At 36.6% G+C, this 25,854-nt stretch overlaps 1 protein-coding gene and 1 long non-coding RNA gene across 9 annotated transcripts in view; one reads left to right on the plus strand and one right to left on the minus strand.

Annotated features, from left to right (window-relative positions):
* Window positions 1-1,798: 1,798 nt before the first annotated feature.
* On the minus strand, window positions 1,799-7,760 carry LOC114484627 (uncharacterized). Of its 2 annotated transcripts, none has more exons than XR_003677758.1 (4): window positions 7,575-7,760; window positions 4,099-4,191; window positions 3,809-3,983; window positions 1,799-2,543 (listed from the first exon to the last, which is right to left on the minus strand). It is a non-coding gene; the product is annotated as an uncharacterized lncRNA (long non-coding RNA). The 2 variants fall into 2 exon arrangements; XR_003677759.1 differs by lacking the exon at window positions 7,575-7,760 and adding an exon at window positions 6,394-6,421.
* A 7-nt stretch (window positions 7,761-7,767) lies between these two features.
* Window positions 7,768-25,854, plus strand: part of CABCOCO1 (ciliary associated calcium binding coiled-coil 1) — a 141,783-nt gene continuing 123,696 nt past the window's right edge. For 6 of the 7 annotated variants that reach the window (XM_055080835.1, XM_028481141.2, XM_028481142.2 and 3 more), the window contains exons 1-3: window positions 7,768-7,953; window positions 18,656-18,759; window positions 24,736-24,905. In XM_055080835.1, coding sequence (XP_054936810.1) covers window positions 7,873-7,953; window positions 18,656-18,759; window positions 24,736-24,905 — 355 coding nt within the window. In that variant the 5' untranslated portion in view covers window positions 7,768-7,872. The remainder of the gene's footprint in view (window positions 7,954-18,655; window positions 18,760-24,735; window positions 24,906-25,854) is intronic. The other variant, XM_007108840.4, reaches the window with a different exon arrangement.

A 25,854-nucleotide genomic window follows, 5' to 3' on the forward strand; every position in this document is an offset into this window, starting at 1 on the left:
TATAGAAACTACTTCCATGTTTACATCAATAGATTTCAACGTATACCCCCTCCTACTGCATTTTTAAAAATTAAGCTTCAATATGTAAATAGATGAAAGTGTTATATTATTTATATAAACGTATGGTATATAGTCTATTTTAACATGCTATTATAACTATAAACATATTTACTTAGTATAACATATATTTGTTTCTAACTATAAAAACTAACATAATGAGACTATTCCAGCCATGTCAGTCTCAATATTGAATTTATTCCAATATTCTGACTTGGCTTCATAATATTAATAAAAAAACTTGACCTACATTAAGTAATTGCAAATGGTAGATTAAAATAAAGAAAAAGCTTCCCTGTAGTCTCAGGATATTCTTCAATTAAGTAATTCAGAGCTTAAAATAAAAGCAATTACATATATATCTCAATTATAAGTCAGGCAAAAAAGCATCTAAACCTAACCAATGGTGCTAGAATTACCATTCATATGACATTATATAAACACGTTATTGGTTCTTTTTTTCAATGAGTTGTCAACGATTCCACTATGATGAGAACACGCAATCAGCAGACATTCCCGATCCTACCTTGTGCTACACGAGCTGTTTTACAATTTTATGTTGAACAGGCCTGCTAACGCCTGAATTTTCTTAATCATGCAAAATTTAAACATTCCTAGACAATGAAACATTTGTACAATGTTCAAATATATGCACAGAAGTGGAAAAAAATTTGCACATGTGCAAAAAGTACCTACCTAACCCTTAGTTTAATGGGTTGAGACCCTCCAATATGTCAACATGTGAATTATTATATATTTGAGTACATGGTTTTAAACCGAGTTTTAAAGATATGGCTAATAATAGATGCTTTGAAAAACTAATGTCAAATCAAATGTCACTGCAACCTCCAAATACAGTTAGGAAACCACTGCTTTGAGACACAGTACAGGACGCACAACGTGGCCCTTCATCAGATAGTCCTACATTTAAATTCCATAGCCTCCACTAAATAGCTATGTTACACGGGGTAAATAATTAACTTCTTTAAGCTTCAGTGACTATATCTGTTATGAAATTTAAATAAGAAATGCACAGAAAGCAGTTAGCCAGAATGCTAGTTATGATAATGGTGATGATAAGCTTGCTCAATTGTCATCTCTTTCCAAGGCCTATCCTGACCATTCTACTTGAAATTTCAATATGCACAGATTCTCCCTACCCCACACTTCTGATCCCCCTTCAAACTGCTCTGTTTCTCCCCATAGCACTTATCACTTTCTAATAAAGTATTAACCATCAACCAGTAGGATATGATTTCCAGTTAAAGAAACATCACATATAATATCAGGCTCTTTGCAGATCTTAAGTTCTCAAATTTGCATAGACAAAAAGCCTTCCAATATACTAATTAGTGGGTTCTTATGTCTTGAAATGAAATCTAGGTTTAGTACCTTATTAAAATGGAATTTTTGAGCAGACAGAGAGTTTTTGTCTTTTTGTTTTCTCTGTTTAGTCTTCTTGATATCCTGTAACTTGAAAACTGTGATGTAAAATTAATAATACATAAATACTGTGATATAAAGTCAATACACCTTATATTACATAAGGGAATAAGAGAGGAAAGAAAACACACACACACACACACACAAATACATTCATAACAAAGTAAGTAGAAAATACTCATGACAATTATAACCTTTGTTTCTGTAACTCATCAGTGGTGGTAGTATTTATAACTACCTTCTTCCACTACCTGTTATATATTCTTTTTGCCTTCAGCAAGTACTTCAGCTGGTCATGGTTTTTTATCTGGTGGGGTGACCTAAACCTTCATTCCTGAAGGGTCTGGGCCATTAGTAGTCCTGCCTGGATTGGGTTTTGGTAGTTTTCTATTGACCTTAATCACAGGGTCTGGTAATACTAACAGAAGCCCTAAGGGGTCTCCTATATACAAGATATACTCTCCTTTACCTCTGTTGCGGAGTAGTAGCCCAATTTCCCCTTGGTAGTCAGGGCCAATCACCCCAGCCAACACTTTAAGTCCCATCTTTGCCTGTTGATTCAGAAGTATGGGGTTCAAAGTGGCTCGGTGGCCATCATAACATCCAGTTCAATGGAATCATTGTTGTATCTCCTCGTAGAAGCATTCCTCCCTCTGGAACTAAGACCTCTAGGCTAACAGAGCATAAGGACATGGGAACAGGAAGCAAAATTTTTCCAGTGGGTCATTAAGGTAGTAATAGTTGTGCCACTTCCATTTCCACTCCTTGATTCCTGGATGTATGAATCCTGACTGTGGGAGAAACAATACCATATATTGGATGCTGATTCAGAGCATGTACAACCATCTGGATAACCTTGCCCTAGGCCTACAAAGTAACTGAGTCTTCCAAAGGCCATTCCACTGTTCCATCAAGCCAGCTGCTTCAGGATGACAGGGGGAATATGGTAAGGCCAGTGAATTCCATGAGCGTGGGCCCAGTGCTGCACTTTTGCAGTTCCTCAATCAAAAGCAATGCTGTGTGGAATACCATGACAGTGGATTCTGATGATTAAATGAGATAATGAATGTTATTTTCCTTCCCTAGAATCATAAACATGCATATACATCAGAAATGTTTAATAACAGAAATACTGTGTGTTTGCCAAAGTGATCATTTCAGCCTATGAATGCTTTGGGAAATTATATTGTACTAGAATTTTCAGAGATGAAGTTTCCTTAGAGATTACCTAATGGCTTTCAAACTTTTTAAAGCTCAAAATCCTAAATTCACAAGAAAGCTATTATGTAAAACAGGTAAAATTAGACTTGCTATATTTAAAAGTAGAGTGGGGCGGGAGGCAGCACAGAGAAGGGGGCAATACTTGCTCAGCCAAGGCCCTTCCCAGAACCCCCAGGATAAATTTTCTCAAAAATATATTCAAAGTGCAATGGAGCCCCCTGCCATTAATTAAATGGCACCCAGTCACTTTTAGGCAGTCTTAGGAGGAAAAAAAAAATCAGTGAAACTGTTTTGATCATACATATTTCACAAATGTAAAACGTAGGATAAATTTTGAGTTTCACAAAAATTGTTTATGGCTAACTCAAATCATGTGTTTAAAGATTCTGCCTGCACTTCAGGAATTTGCATCCGTTTGCCTGGATGAACGTTCTGGAAACGGTGCAGTTTTTTTCAGTGGAAGCATTTTCACTTAAGGTGTGTATCGTTGCTTAGGTTTGTTAACTTGTTTTTTGCATTAAACTACTAGTCCACAAATATGGATCAAGGACTCCGAAGTAGTTCCCTGAGGTGTAAAAGGAGTGGTAAAAATACTAACGTAAATGCTACAATAAAGAACAATTTTTAAATGAAAATAATTAATGTGCAAATTATAAATCTACACATGCAGGGAGAAGTGAATCTGTGAATGACATGCATTCTCACAAGCATGCTCCCCTGCCAGGTGTGTCCCTCCCGGTTTCCAGGTGAATTCCCCAACACCACAGGGCACAGGGGAGGTTTTATTGGGAAAGGTCAACCTTGAAGGCCAGGATCAACAAGAAGAGAAGAGGAAGGCGCTGCTCCTTCCTCACACTCCCTCATCATCCACGGAGAGGGATGGCGGGGCCCAGGTGATCTGTTATTTTGCCTTTTTTACAGGGCAAGTTTTAAAGAAGTCTTGTCAAGACTGGGACAGACAGCTTCCCAGGACATGGATAGCACAGGACCCATGGGGAGTTATAATCCCCCCTGTTGGCTGTGAGTCCTGGGGCAAACCATCAGTTCCTCCACATGCAGAATGGATGGGAGTGAGATACAGTCTTACCTGGGTAATTGTTCAAGGTCACTTACAGACAGTACTGCTCATTGCACAACTAAGTGGAGGACAGCAGTGGTGTTGATCAAGCCAGGCCTAGTCTTCCACATTAAATGTTTTGGAGTTAATTTTTGCTGATGTCAGCCAAGGTACCAACAGGAAACAGATGGCACAAAGGTGGGAACTGCGGGAATTTTGGTAAAGGAGCTATGTATAAACACGTGGGCAGACATCAGGGAAACCAACAAGGGATGCGGAAGCAGCCTGGGGCTCAGCAACAGGCGGCAGCCATTACTAACCCTCGGCCTGAAGAGGCGATGGAGGGGCTGAGGGCCCAGCAGCAGCCATCAAGTCCTTTGGTGTAGGAACCCGGCCACTCCCAACTTGTAATCCTGCAGGAAGGAAACAGGCAGAATAAATGACCCTGACCTCACTTTCCTACCATTAATCTGATGGTGTTCCCACTGGCCAAACCCAATCACAAGTCTGAGGGTGAGGAACTTGGCAAATCCAGCTGATGGGTCAGCCTTCCAGGGTACAAGGTCAAATGGAGAAGGCAGGAAGTGGACATTAGGGACAAACAGAGAATGGCCACACACCAAGGAAGACAGGACCCAGGGGCAGCCCTTGAGAGGAGAGCTTTAGGAGAGCAAAGGAGGTAAGAGACCAATTGCAGGGCATGGAGTGGTTAAGGAGAGGTGATGAGTAAGAGACCCTTTCTTTTTTTTTTTTTTTTAAAGATTATCAGGAAGAAAAGCAACAAGTTACAAAACTGACTTAAAGAGGTCTCTGGGTTAGGAAAAGAGATTTTTCTGATTTGGGAAAAAGACAGAATTTTCCTCTGAAGGGCCTAAGGATCCACTGTAAAGGGAATAACTGAAGAAAGAAAGAATAACAGATATGCCCACCATGGGAGAGTATAGAGTTTTGAAGACAGGACACAGTATTACATGAACAAGGTCAAAATCATACCAACCGTTAATTGAAAATCATTACACTCCCCTCCCCCCCACCAATAATAGTCAGTCATAGAATGCATTCTACTGCAGTAGGTTTACTATGCCATCTCCTAAAAGTGCTTTATTAAGGTGAGACTTTAAAATGTTCTCAAATATGACTTGAACAGATTAAGGCACTTGATTGAAATGAGAAGACCAGATGTGAGAATTATGTAAAGGTTAAGAAAATGAAATATATTTCAAAATTGATTAGCAAATGGATTACTTTTTTGGCTAAAAATTAAATATGTAACAAAGAGTGAAGGCGATTATTCACAAATTAAAATGCTTTTCATCGTTTTTCTTTCTACATCTAACAAATGTATCTGAAGGCTTGAATACAGAGTGTTATCTAAATTCCACCTCCACAATTTTGTGGTCTCTCAGTACTATTTCAAATTGGAATTTTTCCAGCCTGATCCTCTTAGACTATCACGGGTGTCACGTAATAGATTGAAGACCTCAGGAATCACAGTGTTAGAACTACTACTATGTCATTAATCTCATTACTGCCATTATTTCATTTATTGTTAAAGAACTTCACTTATACTTAAAATGAACCAGTAACACATAAATCATGAGGAGTGGAGTAGAAACGTTTCCCTACCCTAAGAAGACAGCTGAATTCTCACCATCAGTTTTCATTGTCTTATGTTGCCACACCAGACCATGAATACCCATTATAAAATTATCTAGCCCTTTCCTAAATGTTTCTCTGGTATTGTTTATTTTAAACATCCAATACCTCAATTGGTAAAATTATGAAACTATCCCTCTTCAAGAAAATTTGATTCCATTTGTAAAATCTGCTACTCATAGGTTTATAGGTGTGTAGATTGGAGTACTTCCATTAGAACAAGGGCCAATCCAATTGAGCAAATAATAGCATCAAGCTACCCCATATTTCACTGTGATGTGCTAAAAGTCAGAGGTCTTTTAAAAGAAAATAATTGTAAACTACCAGACCCATATGTTTCCTTTTCTCTGCTAGCCCTAAAACAATAAACTAAGATAAGGAATGGAATTTCAGGCTTCGGTGAGAAGCCTTTATCTTCAAAAGAGACTTGAGAAGGAAGACTTAACTGACCTTTCCATGTAAGAAAGCATATCACCTACTGAGATGTGTCTTTCTTGTTGGCACCTCCGTACAAAAGAAGTGAGAAGCTAAAATCAGCTTCAACTTGTGCAAATTAAAAGTAACCTTCAGGCTAATGGGTTTTCAACACCACTCCTTACTGGGCAAAAAAATTGTGCCCCGTAAAATTAAATTACCTCCTCAAAACTGACTTCTCCAATAAATTATTGTATTAAATACAGTAAAACTGAAATTCCTACAAAACAGTTCCCCTCTCCCTGGGGTAACCCTCCTGTCACTGTTAGAATTGATTCCATCTTTAATGGAGTCCTCCATTTAGCTCTGGGGTCCAAAACCAAAAAGGGGTGAAGAAAACATAAAAACTGTCAAAGAAATGGCAGAACAATTAAAAGCCAGGAAAATAAATCAGACATTTGAGAAAACTAGAACTACAGTTTAGAGAAATAAATGCTTTAGCAATGTACCAAAGGCTAAATTTAAAGAATGTGAAGGGTTCTTACTCAGCAGAAGATGACCCGTTGTTTTCCATTTCTTTGAAGTGGTGATCAGAAGGAAAAAATCAAATATTAAGCATTGTAATGAGTTTGTAAGGTGGTAGCATTTAAGTATTAACTCTGGCAATCACTAAAAACTGACTATATTTTCACTAACTGAGGAAGTCTAACATAGTCCTTTTTAAACAGTGTTAGAAATCATAAACTCATTGTTGAATGAATATTCTGTACTAAGAGCTAAACCAGTTTCTTTAGGCATGAAAATATCAAGGAAAGGAGGACTCCACACTCCACTTAAAAGACTAATCAAACATATACAAAAGTAGAGACAATTCATAAACACCAGTTAGTACAAATTGTGTGCAAAATCTTAACAGTAAGACAAGGAAAGGCACAATTATCATGAGGTTATACAAAGCTAAAGTGTTCAATTTGGTTTGAAAGGAAGTGGGAAAATGTAAGAAGAAGTCTATGATGGAAATATTATTTTGGCAGGTGTTGTACAGGATGGACTAAAGTCAAGAGAAACGTACAAACTAATACTAATCCTAGTAACATCTGACTACAGGTACTAGATACTATTCTAAACATTCCCATATATTAACATGTTAAATCCTCACAGTAATGCAATGAGGCCGACACTGTCATTATCTCATTTTACAGATGGCGAAAGTGAAGCATTTAAATAATGTCTGATTTTTTGCAGTAAGCTTCCGGCATAGCAACTCCCACACAGGTTAATATAAGCAAAGCACATTTCATTATCAAAGCAGGTACTATCATCCAGAGAAGACTACTGATACTATTACTAAATGTATTGTTTTTCAATGTTTTTATTACGGAAAAACTCAAATATATATAAAGTAGAAATAATAGTATAATGACGACACTCCCTCCATGTATCCAATCTTGATTCTTCCACTATACCTCCACTCATTATCCATCTACCCATCATGATTTTGCAGTAAATCGCTGGCATTTTACCGTATCATCACTAAATCTTTCAGCATGTTGTCTCTAGAAGATAAAGACGGTTTTTCCTTGTCAACATGACAATAACCTCCTCACACTTTAAAATGACAATTCCTCAATATCAAATATCAATCAAGGATCAATTCCAATAATATATCTCACTTTAATACTTATTGATAACTTGCTATGTGTTTGCAGTGGTCACTTCCACGTACGTTCGTTTAAATTGCCTTTTTTTTTTTTTTTCTTTTTTTTCACTCTTACTAAAAGGAACCAGTCTGTCTCTCACTCGGTGATTCAAGGCACCGCCGCGGGCCTTCCCGGCAGAGCGCCCCGCAGCGGCCGGGCCCAGGTCTCCCGCTCCCACCGCCACCGGGTCCCAGCCCTTTTCCAGCTGGGGACGCGGCTCCGGACCGGAAGCCGCTGTGCGTGGTGCTCACTTCCCCAGCCCAGCGACCCCGGCCCCGCCCCGGTTGCCCCGGCGACGAGGGGCCGCCGTGCGGCGGCTGGATCATGGCGGCGTCTGTGGGGACGACTCCCGGGGGGACGACCCCCGCGGGGATGACTCCGGCGGGAACCACGCCCGAGTCGGAGGTACGCCGTCCCTGCCCGGTACCCGCGACCCCCGAGCGCCCGCCCCCTGCCCGCGGCCGAGGCTGGTCCCGGGGAGGCGCCTCCCGCCGGGGGTTGGGTGCGCGGACCCGAGTGGCGGAGGGTTTGGGAGCCGGTCCCGGGCGGCGCGGGCTCCGGGGGAGTGAGAGGGGGTCCCGGAGCCACCGCCCCGCGCTCCCCTAGCCCTGCTGCTCGACGCGCCTCGTGCTTTCAAGTGTAAACTAGAAATCCTTCCGTTGGACGGTTCCTTCGTTGCCCCAAAGGCCTCACAAGGACGCGCTTTTCCCCGGATTCTCAGCACTTGAAAGGGAATTCTGGCAATCTTAAATGGGCCCGACTCTTGGATAGTACTACTAATTCACTTCAGATGATCACAGTTCCTGTTGCTCAAAAGCTGTCGTGGAATAATTACTCTTCATTGGTAGTGGATAGATTAATATTTGAAGGCCAGTGTTTCCCTTATTATTTTGCTGTTTCTCTAAATAATAAATACATAATAGGAGATGGGACAAAGGAGGAACGCCTGGAAAATCGACCTTCCGGTTATGGCTTAGTTGCTCATCAGCCCCTTGTTTTTAGGAAAAGTGTTTAACGTCCTTGGGCCTCCAGTGGTTTCCTGTGTAAAATAAAGATTTTTCCTCAGGCCCCTCCGAACACCAGTTCTCAGTAATAAATGGGTTCTAGGTAACTTGAGTTACTCATAAGCTTTGTATCCTGAGATTTTAATTAATATATGCCAGGGCTTCCCTGATGGCTCAGTGGTTGGGAGTCCGCCTGCCGATGCAGGGGACGCGGGTTCGTGTCCCGGTCCGGGAAGATCCCACATGCCGCGGAGCGGCTGGACCCGTGAGCCATGGCCGCTGGGCCTGTGCGTCCGGAGCCTGTGCTCCGCAACGGGAGGGGCACAACAGTGAGAGGCCCGCGCACCACAAAAAAAAAAAAAAAAAATATATATAGCCGCTGGGCCTGTGCGTCCGGAGCCTGTGCTCCGCAACGGGAGGGGCCACAACAGTGAGAGGCCCGCGCACCACAAAAAAAAAAAAAAATATATATATATATATATATATATGTATATATATATGCCAGATATTCCTAAAAAATGTTTAAATCTTCACATACTTGAGTCAATCATGTTGTCCTAAGAAGTTTTTTCTTCTGTTTTTTTAAGACTCTGAAGGTAAATAATGTTATAATTAACATTGCTAGGCTCAACTTCCTTATTTGTGTAAATAACATTTTCTTTTGTGCAGAAGATACGTATTAGCTGCAGTTTTATAAATGAGGAAACGCAGAGCCAGTGAATTCAGTGCTTTGCCCAGAGATGTGCAAGTCATTCCCAAGCCATTCTTCCCAATACTGTGTGCAGACCACTAAAGCATGCGGATTCTTCTATGAGCCTTTTGAAATTAGCATACATTAAAAATACATTTTAATGTGATAAACTGGTTACTAACCCAGTTACTCCCTTGTGATCTCTAATGTAAGTAATATAGTTTCAAAAGTGGCATAGGAAATTTCCCAATTAAATCGTGTTATTTAAATATATGCAAAAACTTACTTATGAGAATGTACAGTTGTCAGTGTACACCCACATATATAGTTTCCCATGTAGATAATGTCCTTTGTAAGAAAGACTGATAATTTGGGGTTAATGAGCCTGCACTTCGAAAAAAAAATACCCCATAATTTTTTTCTTTTTAAAGATGTGAAGAAGTGCCATGATCCAGGAAAAAAATAATCACTTTTTATAATGGACGAGTCAGACGAATACATATAGACCTTAGGTGATTATCTGCCATCTTAGCCCTGTCAGTGGGCACTTTTGTAAACTTCTTGGAGAAGCAGGTATTCCCCATGACAATCAATAGTCTTTTAGTTAGTAACAAACTGAACAAATCAAGTTGGAATTTGGACTCACTTAACTGTGCTCATTTACTAAGATTAACACACTGCATGGTCAAAACTCCATTTTCCATTATAATGAAAGCAGAGTTCCTATAATTCATGGAGTGGACAGTTGATCCTTAGTGTTACGTCATTCATTAGAATAAGTCCTGCCTGCCACCCATTTGTGCCCACTGTGGGTTTCAGGGGTTAGATAGAAAAGATAGCAAAAATCTCTCTCCGTGTGTCTGTTCCCAAGGCTACATCTTTTCAGTTAGGTACTGAAAGGTTCTTCTCAGGTCAGATTCTTTCCTGAGTTGATCCCCCAAGACCTAGTCCTTTATAGTATTATTTCTTAATAATTCTTTATCCAAATTGACTTAGCCAGTGCGCCATCCAGTCATCTGAGCCAAGCAGTAGTGAAATATTTCTTTTCTTGCCAAGTCTATTGGAAATAAAGCATAAGCTTCCAATAGTCTGAGGTTTCCCATTTGTTGTTTGTTCTCGGTACCTAAAATAAAAACAACAAATTATCCCAGTCGTATAGTAGGCACTCAATAAAAATATAGCGTAACTAATTGAAGTTATAGAGGGTCTGACATATGCCAGGAATGTAGTTATCATAGCTCAAAATCTGCTCTATAAGATACCTTGAACAAGCAGACATGAGATGCAGGTCCAGGAAAGTATTTCTTATGTAATATTACTTAAACTTTTTTTTGCCAACTTTCTGAATTCAACAATCCAGTTTCTTTAGTAACATGGGAGTAAATGCCTCCTTGTAAAAGGTAAGACTAAACATTTGGGAGATATCTATTTAAATGCACAAGACCAGAGAAATGACGACAGTCTGAAAATAAGTATTTCCTACGTATAGATCTGTAACTGAAAGGAGTTTATAAATGCTCCTAAGTTAATTTATAAGTGAGTTTGTAAATGAATACTTAGAATTCAATCATCAGTCTTTTATCAATAGTTCGTTCATAAGCTGACTTTCTTAATATCTTCAAAAATACTATTTGGGACATGTAATCATTTAAGTATTATATGTAAAAGGACTATACTTCAACTCATATCAGAGACCTAAAAGAAAATGTAAATGATTATTTCCCAATTGCTTCTTTTGAGTAATTTCCCTTAGTGTTAACAAATCCCCTAACAGATGACATTTATTCAATGCCTTTGGGACTTTCTCAGGACAGGGGACACTTACATAATCCTGAGTGGAAAGATGATATCACTTGTGGTAAAAGCCTCAGTGTGTTTGGGGGAGGCCGTAGACAATTCTCTCGACATTGGCGGTCCCTATGGACCTTGAAAATAGCCCCTGCCCCGTCATTGGCAGGTTAGAGAGAAACACTTGGGGCTCAACTTGGGCACCAAGATGACCAGTTTCCTGCAGTTGCAATGTCATTCATGAGGTATTTATTGAAGCCATTTACAGCACATGGTGTAGATCAACCTGTGCAGGGCTATGAGGAGGATGCCAAAAAGTTGCTCCAAATATTGTTGAAAAAACAGTGCTAATATTCCTTAAAATGTGAATATACAGTAGCATTATTTATCAGACACTTAGAACCTCTGGAAATATTGGCCTTGGGCGTGGAGGTAATGACAAACATTTGGGCTTGTCTTTCATCTTCCTATTAGTCTTTGGGTTTCCTATCTTATTGTTATTTCCTGCTTCTCCCCACTCCATCCTCCCTTTCAGGTTGCACAAATCATCTTCAATTTTTTTCTAATATTTAAAGTTCTATTTTACTAAAGTTAGGTCTTTAACACAGCTAAAGTTAATTTTTTTTTTTTGGCGGTACGCGGGCCTCTCACTGCCGTGGCCTCTCCCGTTGCGGAGCACAGGCTCTGGACACGCAGGCTCAGCGGCCATGGCTCACGGGCCCAGCCGCTCCGCGGCATGTGGGATCCTCCCGGACCGGGGCACGAACCCGTATCCTCTGCATCGGCAGGCGGACTCCCAACCACTGTGCCACCAGGGAAGCCCTAAAATTAATTTTTGATGGATGTACTGTATATTTGAAATGAGGATCTAATTTTGTTTTCTTCTAGACATGAACCATCAATTATGCCAGTTTCATTTACTATAAATAAGCCATACTCTCTTCCGATGGAGAATGGACTGACTGCCGCTATCACATTACATATGTACATGAATGGGCACAAGAATGGCTGAAGAGTCAGTGGAATAGAATAGAGAATCCAACATTTATATATGTATATGTATAAATTTATACATGTATGTGTATTTTTGAATTTTCATTCTGTATTTTTTTACACTGACTAGTTTGTCCATTCTTGTGTTACTGCCAGACTGTTTTATATTTAACTTTAATGTCTGATTTGGAAAGGTCCCTCTCACTATTTTTCTCTTTCAAAATGTATGTATTCTTCCATAAGAACTTGAAAAAATGATTTCGATAGTTACAAAATGATACAGAATGATACAGTTGAGATTTGAGATTGTCATTGCATTATACTTGTAATGTGGGAAGGATTTAATTTTTTTAATTTTATTTATTTTATTTTTGGCTGCATTGGGTCTTCATTGCGGTGCATGGGCTTCTCATTGTGGTGGTTTCTCTTGTTGCGGAGCACCGGCTCTAGGCGCACGGGCTTCAGTAGTTGTGGCTCGCGGGCTCTAGAGCGCAGGCTCAATAGTTGTGGTGCACGGGCTTCGTTGCTCCGTGGCATGTGGGATCTTCCCGGACCGGGGCTCGAACTCGTGTCCCTTGCGTTGGCAGGTGGATTCCTAACCAGTGCACCACCAGGGAAGCATAATTTTTTTTAATTTGAAGGTTTCCAATAAATCTCTTTTATCAAATCTTGTTATTAAACTTTGATAAAGTATAAATTTCTTTAGGTACTATACCTTATTATATTTTCTAGAGCGCAGGCTCAATAGTTGTGGTGCACGGGCTTCGTTGCTCCGTGGCATGTGGGATCTTCCCGGACCGGGGCTCGAACTCGTGTCCCTTGCGTTGGCAGGTGGATTCCTAACCAGTGCACCACCAGGGAAGCATAATTTTTTTTAATTTGAAGGTTTCCAATAAATCTCTTTTATCAAATCTTGTTATTAAACTTTGATAAAGTATAAATTTCTTTAGGTACTATACCTTTCTTATTATATTTTTAATCAAGTTTTAATCAAGTTTAATCAATTTTAATGCCATTTACATTTATAATTAGTTTCTAATACAGAGGAAAGCAGTTAGCCTTTGTATGTTTATGTTATATGTTAACCGTCTTACAAGTTTCTTATTAGCTCAAACCATGTTAGTCCAATGTCATGTTTCTTAGGTGCACAGCCATGTAATCTGCAAGTAAAGATTTTTTAATTTCCTCATTTCTAATATTTAAGCCACATATTTCATTTTCTTATTATATTATTAGACCCTCTATAGTGAGTTTAATTACAATAATGTTACTAGCCAGAATCTCTTTTTAGTTCCTGGTTTTCATAAGAATACATCAGTGTTTCTTCATTCAGTATAATGTTTTGGCATATAATCTTTATTATGTTTAGCTATTCTTTTTTAAAAAATATTATTTTTGTTTTTTGGCTGCGTCGGGTCTTAGTTGTGGGCGCAGGATCTTTTGTTGTGGCACGCGGGCTTAGTTGCCCCGTGGCATGTGGGATCTTAGTTCCCCAACTAGAGATTGAACCAGCATCCCCTGCATTGTAAAGAGGATTCTTAACCACTGGACTACCAGGGAAGTCCCTAGCTTTTCTTTTTTTAATTCGTATTTTACTGAGAGTTTTGCTGCTGAATCCTTACAAATGCCTGTTTATTATTTATTTTTATAATCATTATTTTATCATTTAATTTGACTTAAGTATATGAGACTTGTTAATGATAATCTGTCCTTGCATTTCTGAAATTAACCTTATTTGGTCATAATAATAGCTTATTATTCTTTTAGTACAATGCTGGATTCAGTGTTCTAAGATATTATTTTAACTAGAATTTTTGCATCTGAATTCATTAATGATTTTGACTTATAATTTCCTTTTTGTGCTAATTCAGGTTTTTGTGTATAGACTGTGCTGGCTTCTAAAAAATGAATTATCTACAGTCTATAATTATTAGAATAACAATTTATGTGTTCTTGATTGTTCAGTAGAACTTCAAGTGTAAACTTTCTGGACATGGTGACCTTTTAAAAAGTAGACTTCCAGTTTAGTTCATGTTTGGTCAGGTCCATTTCTTCCCTTACCCTTGGTCAAATTTGATTATGTATATATTCCTAGGAAATCACCCATTTCCTTGTAATTTTCAAATGTATTTCCATTTAATGTGGCATGTATTTATTTTTTCTTTAATCGCATTTGCCCAAGATTTGCCTACTTTATTCATTATTTTAAAGAACTAGCTCTTGCTTTTATTTATCCTTTTTTCATCTACTTTTTTTCTTAAATTGGCTTCTTATGGGGTCCAGGACTATAGTGAGGTGAGTGAGGGGTGCCAAAAAATTCGGTAGTCAAGAGAAACTATATTTTAATGCAATATTTTAAAAACCAAAATTAATGCAAAAAATCCATAATGGATCTAAATTTTAAATAAAGACAGCATCACTATTACTGATTTTTCCTTTTTGCCTCAGGCTCCAACATGGCTCAACACAGCGCTGTTTCTTAGTTCATTTATTTTCAGGCTTGCAGAAAACCTTTCAAAGTGTGGAAATTGTAGACCATTCTCTGTTCTCTAAGACTGTGAAACACCTCTTAGGCATCTTTGGTGAACTGTGCTATCTTTCTTTAGTGAACATTTATTAAGAGTCTTAGAAGACATACCACTGATGGATACAAAGGTGCCCCCAAAAGCTTAAATTCTAGAAGAAAGACATATGTACAAATGTGGAAAGTTTAGGTGACACTAGAGAAAAAAATTCAGAGAAAACGTTATCTGACAATATCAGGCTTACAATTTTAATGCTTCTGGAATAACAGCTAAAATCCAGCAGGTGGTGGAATAAAATGAGTTACAGTACAGTTTAGCTTACGTGTTTTCCTAGTCAGAGATGTAATTTTACAGAGAAAGTGATAATTACATATTTACATTTTTGTTAACCTATTCATGAATTTTCCATTGTATCTTTAATTTTTACAAATCAGAACGTATGTATCAAAAGATTAAAGATTTTTAACCACCTTATATCCTTTCTAGGTACATGGCAGTATATAAACAAACAAAAGAAAAGCTCTCATTTAAAATAGGTCCAGGAATTCAATTTAAGACAAAAGAAAACAAAAAACCAGAGATAAACCCTCCTACAAGATGATTATCTTAAGCTATCAAGTTTTAGTAAAAAATGAGGCACTAATATTAGGCACCTTAGCTAGAATTATTATTGTACAAAAGATTAAGATTATTGTATTCTCTTTCAGTGCTTGTGTGACCTATTTTCTCCTGTTCAGAAAATTTTCAAATCTAATACAATTGATCTGAATGTCTATATAATGTACCTTTCACATATATCTTTATTCATTATGAATAATGATAGCAATCTTGTATGTAGTAAACCATATTAGAATGGTTTTTTAACATGAATCCAAATTTAGGTTCAAATGCCTTGCTGTAAGTCACAGAATTCATCAATATTCAAGCCATCATGAGATCTCCAAATCCAGGTCCTGCTTTTTATCATGCTCCATCATCTAACAATGTCATCACAGGATGGAGATGAATTCAGACAGTTGATTAACAACCTATGTTGACCTAACTAGGACCTGCAGAATTCTAAAAAGAAGTAAAAGATTGAATGACTGTCCCTGAGGAATTTACAATCTAATCGGATTAACAGTAGTAATAATTATACTTTACTGCTAATAATAAAAAAAAAATACATGTAACTAACAAATATTTAAACAAATATATAGCCATACATTATGGACTAAAATACTATTCTTTCTAAAAACTGAGTGCATTTAATTCGATTTACAAGTGTCTGAGTGCCTACAAGGTGCAAGGTATTAGTTACTAAAATATTTTTTCTTACTAAATTTATAATCTAATAGTATGACCTACTTTAGGTTAATTTGCTAACTCTAAGATTATTAAAAGATAGCTAATAAAATAGCATATTTTATTTCTAAGTTGGATTTTTAAAAATAAAAATATAACAAGCTAATGTTAAATTACAAACGTTAAACTGATTTTCATTACCAATGAGTATTAGCTTTGGGATTTTTCTGTTCTTGAAATAAGGCAAGTTTGGGATGTGATCTTGTTAACTATAGCAAAACGTTTCCTACTCTTACTTATTGGAGCTTATTCACATGGAAAACTAAATAACTGTTGAATTAAAAACATTTGTCCTATCTCTCCCCCAAATCTCACAATCCTTTCTAAAATTTATTTATTATTTTTTTAAAATTTTGTTGAAGTATAGTTGATTTACAGTGTTGTGTTAATTTCTTCTGTACAGCAAAGTGACTCAGTTATACATATATATATTCTTTTTCATATTCTTTTCCATTATGGTTTGTCACAAGATATTGAATATAGTTCCCTGTGCTATACAATAGGACCTTGCTGTTTATCCATCCTGTGTATAATAGTTTGCCTCTACTAATCCCAAACTCCCAGTTCTTTTCTCCCTACCCCTCTTCCCCCTTGGCAATCACAAGTCTGTTCTCTATATCTGTGAGTCTCTTTTTGTTTCATAGATATGTTGATTTGTGTCATATTTTAGTTTCTACATATAAGTGTTATCATTGGTATTTGTCTTTCTCTTTCTGACTTCACTTAGTATGATAATCTTTAGGTCTATCCATGTTGCTACAAATGGTATTATTTCATTCTTTTTTATGGCTGAGTAATAGTCCATCACACACACACACACACACACACACACACACACACACACACACACCCCACATCTTCTTTATCCATTCGTCTGTCAATGGACATTAGGTTGTTTCCATGTCTTGGCTATTGTGAATAGTGCTGCTGTGAACATAGGGGTGCATGTATCTTTTTGAATTATATTTTTTTCTGAGTATATGCCCAGGGGTGGGGTTGCTGGGTCATATGGCAACTCTGTTTTTAGTTTTTTGAGGACCCTCCATACTGTTTTCCATAGTGGCTGCACCAATTTACATTCCCACCAACAGTGGAGGAGGGTTCCCTTTTCTCCACACCCTCTCCAGCATTTGTTATTTGTAGACTTTTTAATAATGGCCATTCTGGCTGGCGTAAATCTCACAATCCTTTATTTTCATGGAGCTACTGGTGTCTTATCTCTTTTTCAGTCTTCTTTTCCATCCCCCATTCACAGCTCTTCTCTTCATGCTGTAGCTTTGGGCAGTTTCATCCATTCTCATACTTGTAGTGACTCCTAAACCAACATCCGTAAACTTGACCTTTCTTGACTCTAGCATTTCTAATTAACCTCTAAACATTTCTTTCTTCTATGTATATTCTGCCAAAAATTCAACCACTGAAACCAAATTCATCATCTTGCCTTCGTAAAACTAGCATCATCTTTCAAAACTCTTATTTCTGTTGGTGTAATGGGTGTCTCATATGCGTTTACAGATTGTACTCTGAACAAAAGGACTCAGCTGAGGGTTGAGCAGGAGCTGAAACTATACTCTGTTCACAAGTGGTGCACTTGGGTGCAGGCCTGCGTCAGCCTTAAGCCTTTTAGTACTTCCTCCACCCAGAGAGGATGCCTTTGTCTAGTTCACACAAAGGTGGCATATGTGCTGTTGGAGGCCCTGAGTATCAACACGTTTTTCTTCTAGTCACCTATTTCAGACACTCAGCCTCTCCATTCATTCTTCCCTCTTTTAGTCCCCCAAATGTAATATGTTGTGTTTATTCCTTTCTGTTCTGCACACTGCTAGGAGCCCAGTGCAGACCAATGCCTCATTCCTAAACTGTTCTAACAACCTTTCATTTAACTCTTCCTTTTTGTTCTTCACCCTGCTACAGAGTACCCTTCATTAAAGCACAGTTTTGTCATTTCATTGCTCAAAAACTTCACGGTCCCTTATTGCCTGTAAAGAACAAACTCTTCAGCCTGTCATTCTTCAACCAACCATGGTCTAAAATATGTATGGTGCCTTGTGCAGTATCTTGTGTATTGTAATCACTCAGTAAATCTTTATTAAATTATTTAAGATCTCCTGTGATATTTTTCCAATGCACATCACCTTCCACTTAGGTCCAACTAGTCCCCTGTGTGTGTCCTAGGCACCACTGTGAACTACTTTATATTTACAGAACCAGTACCCAACTGTCCTGTCTTTATCACCTTGGTGTTGCTGAGTCATTCACCTGGGACATTATCCATGCTAAGTCTCGCAAAGGCTATTTCTCTCTGTAGACTTTCCTTGTCCCTTCCTTCCTTTAGACTGAATGACATCTTTATTATGGCTCACTTATTCTGTTTTCTTGTTTTAAAGTCACTTTTAGTTTGTTCCTTCCACAAGATGTTAAGCTTCTTGAGGGTAGCAAGTCTTTCTTACTTGTCTTTGCTTCCTCTTGTGCCCCAAGTTCAATGAGGAATATATAGATATTCAAAAATGTTTGTTAATTGAAAACCATCACCCCACCCAGTTTTAAATACGCACAAAAAACAGGTTGACTAACCATTCAGCTTTTCAGAAGAGAGGTACCATTACTTAAAGACGGAAAGGAAAAGAGATTATCTAGGAGACTGTTGTTTTCAAATTTTTTCCCGATAGCAGTGAGACAAAAGTAAGAACAAATTTTGATATCATTGGGATTAATATGTGAAATGTGATTGAAATAACTTATTCTACATTTTTTTTTGGTAGAAAGATACTGAATTCCAGGAGCATGAAAAGATTTTGTGTCCAGATTTTCTTTCAGTTGCCCAGATCACCGAAATGCTAGCAGAGGATGTAGATGGAGTTCAACAGTAAGTACTTGAATTTTACAACCAAATATGGAACAGTTCTAGTTCTGCATCTATAAATGGTCATGATATGTTATTACACATTTTAAACCTTTTTCCAAAATATTTGTTATTATACTTTGCACAGATATATATATCTGGACTGTGGAGCACAAAAATTCTCAAACAACTGACTTTTTCCACTGCTCAGCAGTCTTCTTTACGGGAGAAATGGCTTTCAACCAACTTGCTAATCTTAACAGAGAATAGGGATTTATTGTTAAAAGCAGCCATTAGCATATGCCATCTTCTTTTCTGTTTCATTTGTAAAACTGTCAGTATGCACAAGAACCTTTAGGTCTTCTTTCTCATCATGACAAGAGTAAGATGTATTTTCTGTAATATTAATAGAGAATACATTTTATAATTTTGGAAATCCTGAATATTAGCCATCCACCTGTGATTTTTATTGGATATGAAGCTATGCTAAGTATTCTAATCTCATACATTTTGCTTAAATATGTGAATATAACTGAATTTATAGGCATCTGTTCTAATATACGTACATCCTATTCTTAAGGCCATTGATTTCTACAGTAGATCATTTACTTAGAACTCTAATATATACTCAGATATATCCACCACACAAATTCTGAAAAGGTGTTTTTAGTAATCATTCATTTTAAAAATTATCTCACTCTAATAATGGAAGCCTGATCAGTTATAATGTGTGGAGTGTGGGGACGAGGTGATGATGTTCTGGACTGTAATGTTCCAGGGTAAGATTTCTGTAGGCCAGTCGTCTGGATGTAAGCAGGGCATTGTCGACCATAATGGGCAAATGGAAAATGACTTTGTCAGTGGTTATCATTTGCAAATCTTACAAATATTATGGAATAGAGGTGATTTACTGCTGAGAAGGAAATATGACAGATGTCTTGCTGGAAGAGAGATTTGAGAAGGGAAGGCATATTAAGAGCAGGCAAATGACACTGACAGGCATTTTCCTGAAATGCTCTTCACCTCCACTGCCTTCAAATCCTGCTGGAAATCCTGGTGAACTGTGATTTGGTCATACTACTTACTATCTGCATTTTTAGAAGTATTAGTCAATTAAAAATTTCACAGGTTTAAGAATTTCATGGTGTTGTTACCAGATTTATAGAAATGAATGCTCATTGGGAATTCTTATTTTTTAGTGTCAGAATTGATTAGAAAAATGCATTTATTGTATTAATATCACTGATTAAGCTTCAAGTAACTATTATCTTCGATTTCTTGGTAACCCCAAATGTTGTTGGTCATTGAAATGCAAAAAATAGGTATTTAAAACTAGGCAGATAGTAGATTAATACGATGTAAATGACATATATTTAATATAGTTTATAATTTATTTGTATTAAATAATAAATACAAGATGTTATATTAAATGCAGTTAATATTAAATAAAATTTATTGCAAACAAACGCTTTTTAGACTTGTGCATTTCTCATCACATCTTAAGTTGTACTGTGTATGACCATCTTTTGTGACAATCTTTTTCTCTTTTTCAATTACTGGCTCTCTTTTTTGTTAAATATCTAAATTCTAAAAGTATTTTTAATCTCTAAGAGGTGAGGTCTAGAAGAAAGTAAATGATACAGAGGGTGATACAGAAGTTAGCTGTATAGAAACAACCAGGTTTAACAGCAGGTTGACCTAAAAGGTCATTCTTTTAGGATGTGCCTATGACCATCTCATTAATAGAATTCACCTGAAGTAATCTCAAATTTTAGGGCATCGATTTTGGATAAATGACACCAGTGTTATGTCAGGAGCCATTTCTTTGAAAAGTAATTTTCTTGAGTTTTTTTTACATGATTTTTGTAGCAGTAATCCTGAATTATTTGTAGTCAGTCATTCATTTTCCATTTAAAATAGCATTATTATAAATGGGGATTATATACCTTTCAAAATGACAGAAATATAATTGAGGTATCCCGTCACCAAGTGGCAAAAGTATGCCAAAATCATACAGTCTACAAAGTTATAAACCTACTAAAATAAATTATGGGACATTAGCACATTTCCCTACCTTTAAAAATTTTGTTGCATAAAAGCAACCAACCAAATGAAACATTAAAGTATCATTAAAATATATTTCTGGAATACACTTCAAGCAAAGTTAAATGTCTGGGTACATTTCTCATCATTTCCTAACTACTATCTATGATTCATGTTTTAATGTAACCCTGATTTTATTTACAGATCCACCCAAATCCCTTTTGAAAAAAGGATAGGGACCAAATTGAAAATAACTATTTAAACACAGAAGTAAGGTGGAGAGATCTTTTAATAACCTTTCTATAATTGGTTTCCATGAGCTGTTCAGCTCTTGCCTTAAGGCTTATTTCTGCATGTCATCATATTTAAAAAATAAAAGGCACTCCAATTTCAAGAGCAGGCAAGAATAATGTAATATTTTTACTGAAATTTTTGGTGAGACAAAGTAGGTAGTTGCATCACCTATCACTATAGCAAAACTTCCTAAATCACTATTAAGCATCTTTCTCTTTCCTTACATTCTCTCATGCTACATCTGTGGCCATCTCTCCCCTCTCCCCTGTTCCATCTCCCTTTATTCCCAGAGGAAAAGCTTACAAATTTACCAGTAAAATGCATGGAAACTTTGCATTCAAACCATAGCAGTATCTTGCTCCTAATGCCTCCCTGCGTAGCTTCCTTTGGAGTGAAATAACTGAATGAAGAATAGAAATGTTAAATATTTAGCCTGCAGTTCAAGTTGAAGGTTAAGATTCAAATGGTACTATGGAAGGTGATGGAGGGGACATTAGGGAAAGAGAGTGAAGGTGGAGGAAACTTAAAGAGACTTCACCATATTATTCTTAGGCAATTGTCTATTAATATATAGATAAAACATTGAAAAAATAAAAATGTAAACCAAGGAACACATGCCACTATTCAGGTCAGATATTTAATTAAAACAATAACATGCAGATGAAGAATACACTTAGAAGGAAGAGTAACTTCTGGAAACAGAAGAAAATGTTAGGCAAAAGCTGATGATTAAAGAGGGCATTGATTTCATAAAACAAGAGATAAAAGAAGATATTATAAAATATGTAAATAAGAAGCTTTTAGCACTAAGGCAAGAAACTAAGGTAAAGAATAAATCCAATATAGAACTTATCTTGCTGAAAATCAAGGCAGTAATGGAAAACAAATTTAAGAAAACATTCAAAATGCATATTAAAGCAATTAGAAGATGCTAGAATGTACATCTAACTCAGTGTATCACAAAAAAATACTTTAAACTTCATAAAATAAAAGTTTGATAGAAGATAAAATAAGGAAAGTTGCTGTTCAAAACTATGTATGTAACAAATACTCTTATTGTAAATTGCCAAAAAAAAAAGCTTTGATTTAAATATTTTAATAGAATAAAACTTCATGTATTACCTCATCTCTGGGATAAAGAAAATCACCTAGAGAGGAAAATTATCAGGCAGGCCTCGGACTTTTCCTTAGCAACATTAGGTAGCAGAAATCAGTAGAGTGAAAAGTAGATAAATTTAGGGAGTCAAAAGAATATAATTCAGAATAAAATACTAATGGGGTTGTTTTAGTTAATCCATGTATTGGGTGAGGTAGTATTTTATTTTCTATGTGGATAGTCAATGCTGCCAGCATCATTTTTGAAGAATTCATACTTCCCTCACTGATTTGAAATACTACCTCTGTCATATACCAATTCCCATATATATTGGGTCTGTTTCTGGGCTTTCTATCTGTTCCATTGGCCTATTTGTTGATTCCATTAAAATACCACAAGTTTTTATTACTATAGACATTTTCTTACTGACTTTTACTTAAGACTAAATGGTATTATACATTAAACATTGGAAAATAAATCTTGCTGACTGATATCCAGTGCAAATGGAAGATGCCTGGCTAGTGAGGTAACCTTCTTCCCCAGATTGCCTCCCCATTCATTTCTGCATCTACCATTTGATTTGTGTGCTTGACAAAATGTATCAGTTGGGATGCTTTTAATTGCATGTAACATAAAAAACTGATCATATTGACCTAAAAATAAAGTATACACACATTTACACACACACACGTGTATGTAAAATATCACATAACGGGACATTCAGAGATAGATTGACTCCAGGGTTGGTTGACTCAAGTCCTCAATATTATCAAGAAGTAAGGCTTAGTCTTAGGACTGATTTTTCTTACGGTTATAAAATAACTGCCAGCAGCAGCCAAAGCTACTTACTTACTCTTCTGATTTTTGTGCCACAGAAGAAAATGAACCTTACCATTAGTTATGAATTAACTGGAACAATTTAGGAGAGTGCTCACTGTAGATCAATAATTATTATAGAGAATGCCATATACTGAAAGGCATTATATGGCATTATGAGAAGGGAGTTGAGAACCATGACTGGCTGAAAAGACTCAGATCTCACTTTTGGTGTTGGGGTCTACGCAGATACTACTGTAAATGAAATGTATGTTAGAGAGTGAGTTAAACGCAACATCAGCTTTATTTGTTCCCAGACTTGTTTAATCTTGCTGTATTCATTATTCTGATTGTGTAATTTATTTCAGTATTGTAAATAATAAGGACACTTTTTTGTAAATGGCAGTATAAAGTTGTCATCCCCACACCCACCCACAAACACACATACACACACACAGACAGTTCCCTCAGAAATCACATATAAGCATCAAGGAAATGCCAATTCCATTTCTACTAACAAGGAGATGCTGGAAGCACAGACCACAAAATGTGAGGATGCCCACCAGAAACACTGTAGATCAAGCAGGAGTGCAGGAGAAATTACAAGGAGGATGTACATAGTGGAAGATCTGAGAATAAGCTTAAAAATATACTAATTCTCCCAGGTGAGGAGAAAACCCTGAAGTGCCATTTCAAGAACCCTTGTTTACAATAGCAAGACCAGAATACACAGTCTTAGAGCAGATACTTTCCATGTTTACAAGAAATAGATTGTTTATGTGATAGTGAAGAGAACGTATTCTACTTTTTTCCTTTTTCCCACTAACTGAAAAAAGAGTAAAAACTAGAATAATTGACATAAAATTATATCATATAGAAAACATCTTGTAATATGGCCAGGTTTGAGCATTAAGCAAGGAGGTTACATACAAAGACACTGCAAGGAAAAAATTGAAGGATAGAAAAAAGAAATAGCAGGTAAAGAAAATACACCAGAAGAATATGGCCATGAACAAACAAACAAAAAATGATCAAATATTTACCATGAGTTAAGAACACTTACAAAGCAATCACAAGAGCATAAGACAGATACAAAAATTCAAGGTAGAGATAAGAAAAGGTGATGAAACATTTTTTAAAGAAGTAGAAAAGGAGAGATCTCGCAGAGGTGAAATTTATAAGCAGCCCAAGGGAGAATTAACACTGCTGAAAACACAAGGGACATAGAAGACAGTAACAAGAAAAGCATATAAAATGAAAAGGAAATTGACTTAAAATATTTTTGAAGTTCAAAGAGAAAATTACAGTTATAGAAAAAAATGAGTAAAACATACATAATTGGAATTCTTTAAAAAAGAAAACAGAATGAATATTTAACAATCTAGTTCCAGAACATTGTCAGAAATAAAAGAAACTTGATTGTATACCTGGAAAAAGACATTGAATTTGAGGGAAAAGGAAAACATGAAAAGTTACTATACTTCAAAGATAAAATGAAGAAAGGGGGGAGGAGAAAGAGAAGTAGAGAAAGAAGACTAATAAGAGTTTGCAGGCATGCTCGCTCTCTCGCTCTCTCTGTTTCTCTTTTGAATGCCATTTTTGACTTAGGCTTTTGATATAACCATGGACATTTTTAGATTATGAGCATTATAGAATTTTCATTCAAGAAAAATACCTGTTTTCAAAACTTAGAAAAGGAACTGTTCATTATTTAATCAATTTTAATATCTGGATTTTTCCTTTTGTTACAGGAAACTGGAAAAGTTTTTGAATTTCAGAAGTCTTCAAACCTGTTTAAAGGAAGCCAGTCTACTAGATTATTATGTATCTGGATTTTTGTGGGCAAGAGGAATGGACTTTTCTATTATTCAATATTCAAAATTTATGACTTTACTGGATATGTTACTTCATAATCTTAGAAGTAAGTACATTATTTTTTCTTTTTTTAAGAAAAGAAAATTTGGTCCACTGTCTAAATTAATCTTCTTCTGTCTAAATTAATGTTCTTCAGCAAAAGTTCCTAATTTTATTGTTTTTTAGCAAAAATATAGTTCATATCTTCATTAAGTTATAAAGCTTCAAATAATACTTAACAAGGCTAAAGTTCTCATAGTAATTAATTTACCAGACATGTTACTTTTGTTTTGAAATCTTATTAGTGCCATCCAGCCCCAAAATGTCAAGTAGCTCAGATTTATCTAGATATTTTTTCAATTTTTGAGCTGTTTTCATCTCATCTTACCTGTAATTATTATTGGGATATCTCAGGATTACTGTTAAGAGGAGGTACTTTGGTCAATATCAAAACCCCATGAAATAGACATTATTCACATACACTTATATTTTGTGACTTTTTTTCTTACATAAAATTGAAATGAGTTCTACAGGAAATTTGGAAATTCTTCCTTGGAGCAATTTTAAATGTGATGACTTTTGTTTGAGAATAAACAGAATTGCTACTTGGAAGGAGGAAAAGAAAGAAATCTATCATTTATTTATTGCCAAGTCTGCGCTAGGCCGTATGTTTGGTTCTAATCTTTAACATACATTATGGAATGCAGAACAACTCCTGCAGGGGAGGTATCGTAATCACTATTTCAGAGTTGAGCAAGCAGTCCAGAGAACAAAGTTGCATAGCCGGGAAGTGGAAGAACTAGAACTTCAATCTTAGAGTGTATAATCAAAAGACCTTGAGCACAATAAACGTAAAGGTGTTTCTGACTCAGTTGAAAGACATGCTTGTGTCTATGGGAGACAGCTTCCTTCCTTCCTCCCTCCCTCCTTCCTTCCCTCCCTTCCTCTCTTCCACCCTTCCTCCCTCCCTCCCTCCCTCCCTTCCTTCCTTCCTTCCTTCCTTCCTTCCTTCCTTC

This window comes from Physeter macrocephalus, chromosome 20, assembly GCF_002837175.3.
Source record: "Physeter macrocephalus isolate SW-GA chromosome 20, ASM283717v5, whole genome shotgun sequence".
NCBI lineage: Eukaryota > Metazoa > Chordata > Mammalia > Artiodactyla > Physeteridae > Physeter > Physeter macrocephalus.